The following is a 4741-nucleotide window of genomic DNA, read 5'->3' as shown; positions in this document are numbered from 1 at the left end:
CATCAACTATTCTTTGGTAAACTCCTATATACAAGCCAAACTCGAACCGTTCGTGAACTTCTCTGTTCATTTGTAATCCTAGATATGGATAAATTGTTTAGAGATTGTGAAAGCAAAAACAACATAGGTTCAATGTATATGAGGTTGTCTATTCTCAAAAGAAAAAATCTATTTATCATCTTAACTCTCATCATCCTCTCATCATTCCATGATGTGGCATTTAATGATAGATTTACAAGTAAAATGTAATAAATAATTTTCAATCACTTATTGTCACATCATAGAATGATAAAAAAATAATAAAAATTGAGATAATGAGTAGCACTACTCTTCTAAAAAATACCAAACTCAGGCTTCGTTTGGAAACATAATTCATCTTAACTCATCATTACAATTTTTTCAAATTCTAATACAAAATATAATAAACAATTCAAATTTTTCAAATTTTAAAATAATAATAATAATAATAAATAATATTATAATAATATTTTATCAATTCAACTCAACTCATTTTAACATCCAAACGCACACTCAATTTAAGGCTGCCGCCGAATTAGTTTACATGTGACTAAGGGTGTAAATTCAAACCGGAAAACCGGAAAATCGGTCCGGACCGGACCGGTTTTACCGGTTTTGAACTGGTCCGGTCCGGAACCAGTTTTTAAAATCTAAAAACCGGCCGGTTCCGGTCCGGTTCCGGTTCCAGGATTTTTTGGACCGGACCGGACCGATTAATTAAAAAAAATAAAAAATAATATTTTTATATATAAGTTTTATACAAAATATTTTATATATATTAAATATTAATATATATAAGTTTTATATATAATGTATAATTATAAATTTTTATGTGAAATTTTTATATATAATATATATAATTATATATATTCATATATGAAGTTTCTTGTTATAATTTATAAATTATTACATAAAATGTTAATATTAAATCACTAAAAGTTTATAACTAATACTAATATATAACTTATAACTATACTAATAGTCTAATATTAATATTATTATATAGTCTAATATATTAATAAAAGTATAAAACAATTGTTTTTAAATCAATTTTTTTTATAAACAAATTTTTAATAACAAATTGTGAAACTTACATTTTAAAAAAACTGGAAAACCGGATCGGACTGGACAGGAAACCGGTAAAACCGGAAGTATCGGTTTAGGAGGATAACTAGTGCGTAATCGGTTTTAAAAAATATAAAATTGGTACATACCGATTCGGTCTTAAATTTTATTTAAAATCGGACCGGTTACACCCCTACTTGTGACAATCCGCTCCAGAGAATAGGGAAAACGCAAGCCCGTAGATAAAAACAAAAACAAAACAAAACAAAAACGTGGCGAAATATAGAATTAGGGTTTCTCGCTGTGGCTCGAGTATACATAGAGATAGTCGCTGGTTTTACTTCATAGCGCTCTTCGACAGCACTTGCGGCCTTTGGGAGCGTTCTGGTCTTCAGCCCCACAAGCTTCTCTGACAGGCGAAGTCAAAATGGTATCTTTCTCTTCTTATTGATACTTTCTTCTATTTTCTTGGTTTCTCAGAAACCGAAGGCAGCGTTACGTTTTTCTTTACCGTGTTGCGTATCATTTGGCTCTTGTTTCTCTCAATCTGGACGAGCTGTTTCCCTGGATTGTCATGATAATAAAGAAAAGAGGTGAAAAGAAAATCTAGGATGCATGTGAAGCAACCAAATAGTGGGTTAATGAACATTTTCAAAACTTCTAGTTTCTCTCTTTTGCGTATAAGTTTTTTTTTTTTTTTAGTTTTTTTAAGTTTTTTCATAGACCAAATTTTGGGATTTTGATATTGCTGCTATGTTAGGTCTCTCCGGATTTTTGGTGTTTGTTCTTTTTTGGCCCACAGTCTCTTAGTTTATCAGCAAGCAAATGGTAGGCTAATGTCAATCCTTTTCAAAACAATTTTGTGGTTAAAATCAAAATATAAAAGGAAGAAGCTTTTAGTTATTTGATTTTGATCCTTTAAAAGAACACGTTTCACGTTCTTCTAGGATTATTTCGTTCAATCTAGTTGTATTATCACAGAGATGGTTAGGACTATTGTAAATTTAACCTTAAGATTACGTGAGGCTCAGAGCATGTAACAGGACAGATTCTTTTTGTGATCGAATTATATCTGTATGTGCTTATAACTCTACGTATGTATTTATGCATGCGTAAAATATGCATTTTTTGTTATAGTTATTTCCAATTTGTTGATGCTTTGAAAACTTTAAGAGATTACAGCTTTATTGAGGAAAGCTTAAATGCCTTTTTTGTGGGACTTAGCGTTCTAGTTGTGAACGTGGTGATTGCCATTTGGTTTATTGTAGTAGGAGACTGGTAGTATTATCTTTCTATCGTTGCCAATGGTGTTTTTGCATTGCCCTTGTGGGTAATATTGCGATCTCACCTGTTGTTTTGAAAAGTTTGTAAATAGATATCAAATGGAAATTTACATGCAAATCTTTGGTTTATTATGATTACCTTAGAGTTCCTGAAACAATATTCAGCCCACTTCCACCTTTTTGGTAACTAGATTTTACTTTGTCCTTAGCTTTTTGCACAAGTTTCTCAGCCACCAAGTGGAGTTTTTTCTGTGTTCTCCCAATAAGCAAATGGAGGGTACCTGTACAAAACAATGTTAATTCTAAATTGAAATTATTATATGTTTTTATGTGGAATCTGTACAGTGGTGGCATTAAGCTGAAAAAATGTGCAATTTAGTTGGTAAATTAAAACATATTTTGAGTGTTACTATGCGCAAGTCTGTTATGGGCCTTTTATTTTTTGTTATTGCATTTAGTTGGTGAGTTAAAATTTATACTGATTGTTTGCTCTGCTTTTAACAGCCAAAGCAAATACATGAGATCAAGGATTTCCTTCTCACTGCAAGAAGGAAGGATGCTCGTTCTGTCAAAATCAAGAGGAGCAGGGATGCGGTGAAGTTTAAAGTTCGCTGCTCCAAGTACCTTTACACACTCTGTGTGTTTGACTCAGAGAAGGCTGAGAAGTTGAAGCAGTCCCTTCCTCCAGGTCTCACTGATTTTTAACTGTCTTTTTTCAGATGTCAAGCTTTGATTATTTGCCTCTTTGAGGCATAAGAGTCCAACATGCACACACCCTTCACTTCAGTTTTGCATGTTAACTTTCGTATTATGGTTGAGCTCAGCTTCTGGCTGGATGTGCTGTCAAGTACCAATTAGCACCATCCCAATGGGAGGCTGACACTTCAGCCTCCCATTTGTCTAAACTTGAGTCGCATCCCATAGAATCATGACCGACGTGAATTTAACTGATGTCAAACCCCATCTGCAAGACACCTCTGCCTTGCTCCAGGCCCGGGTCTTTCTGGGCTTTGAGGAAGAAAGGTGCTCTCTCTCTCTCTCTCTCTCTTCTCTGTACAAGTAAACTTTCTTTCTTAACCTTACAGAAACACTACCTAACAACTTGTGATGAATCATAACAAAGTTCTCTCTCTAATTTCTGCAAAACACAAAACAAGATGTAGAGAAAATGGAAAAGAAATAAAAGTGGAGTGTTAGAAAGAGTATTCTCATGTGGTTTGTTCAAAAGGAGAATTTAAGTGGATGCTGAGAAAAAAAATGACCCAGCGTTGAATTTCTTGATAAAGAAACTGAGCAAAAGCTTGCAAAAACAGGAGCAAATAGAAGGAAGTATAACTCTTCCAGAGTCCTCCTTATCGCTTACTTTCCAAATCAAAATAAAAAACCAGCTCTGGAGGCCGAGAATACTGGTTACCCATGAAAGTTCGTTTTCTCTTTGTTACTAGTCAGTCTCTTTCCAAACATAATAATAATAGTCAAACTTGCTACAAAAGCCAAGTGACCTCGTTGTTTCCAGAGTGGTTACAGAGGGCTAGCTAGCTGCAGGAGCAGAGTGGAACCATTAATTTTCTTCACGTCCACTGGACATGATTTTTGGGCACTGGGCAAGTGGGCAGTGATGCTGAAAGCTTGCTAAACTCTCTCTCTCTCTCTCTAACCCCCTTTAAAAGTAACAAAGACCAGTAGTCCAGTTAAATGTGGATGTTATTCTTGTTGATATTGTGCTCAAGCTTTTTATTTTTTGGGTCACATCTGATGATTCATTCTTTTATTTGCAGGTTTGAGTGTGCAGGATCTTTGAAGGAATGCTAGTTCTTTTGCGAGTTCCCATGAGAAGCTGAAACATTTTTGTTCTATCTGCTTTGGATTGTCACCTTAATGTCGTTTCTTCAGCCTTAGGCGGCATAGAACCTTGTAGTTTGGCTCAAATTATAGATGGATCTGGTCGGTGAGTTATGTATTTAATTTAATGAATGACTTCAATTGGGGGGGGGGGGGGGGGGGGGGGGGGGGGGGATCTTTTCTATGATCAGTTCTGTGGAACATGAAAATTGGTTTGAGGCATTTTCTGCGTGTTGTGATTGAAGTTAGCTATTATTTATAGCTTCCCTTGGGTTAAATGCATTGAAAAAGTCATTGGAAGTCCATCTCTGACCTGCTTTGGTAAATATGCCATTATCTGTCCTTTTGATTGGCATGTGTTGGGAACAGAAGTCTCGATCAATTTTGGGATGCCCCCCCAAGTTCGCAGCATGGAGTTTTCTGCAATTTAACATTAGAGAATTTAAGAGGTAATTCTTCCTCTACCACGTAGAAGTTATTTGCACCCCAAGGGTTCGAACGTTATATCTATAGGGAGCTTACAAAAATGTTTT

General features: G+C 35.0%; 1 protein-coding gene across 1 annotated transcript; it reads left to right on the top strand.

Moving 5' to 3' along the window:
- Positions 1 to 1366: 1366 nt before the first annotated feature.
- LOC121245218 (60S ribosomal protein L38-like) lies at positions 1367 to 4513 on the top strand. Its single transcript, XM_041143493.1, has 3 exons — positions 1367 to 1513; positions 2871 to 3054; positions 4145 to 4513. Exons 1-3 carry the CDS (start codon positions 1511 to 1513, stop codon positions 4165 to 4167), a joined length of 210 nt encoding a protein of 69 aa, XP_040999427.1. The 5' UTR covers positions 1367 to 1510; the 3' UTR covers positions 4168 to 4513.
- Positions 4514 to 4741: the final 228 nt, after the last annotated feature.

The sequence above is a fragment of the Juglans microcarpa x Juglans regia genome, unplaced genomic scaffold, assembly GCF_004785595.1.
Source record: "Juglans microcarpa x Juglans regia isolate MS1-56 unplaced genomic scaffold, Jm3101_v1.0 JmScfU0001, whole genome shotgun sequence".
Taxonomy (NCBI): domain Eukaryota; kingdom Viridiplantae; phylum Streptophyta; class Magnoliopsida; order Fagales; family Juglandaceae; genus Juglans; species Juglans microcarpa x Juglans regia.
Note: the sequence above shows the minus strand (reverse complement) of the source record. Positions and strands in the feature narration are given on the sequence as shown.

Excerpts from the sequence above, each read along its gene's own strand:
- LOC121245218 (XM_041143493.1), top strand. Across the intron at positions 3,055-4,144 it reads GAAGCAGTCCCTTCCTCCAG|GTTTGAGTGTGCAGGATCTT; the intron begins GTCTCACTGATT and ends TTTTATTTGCAG.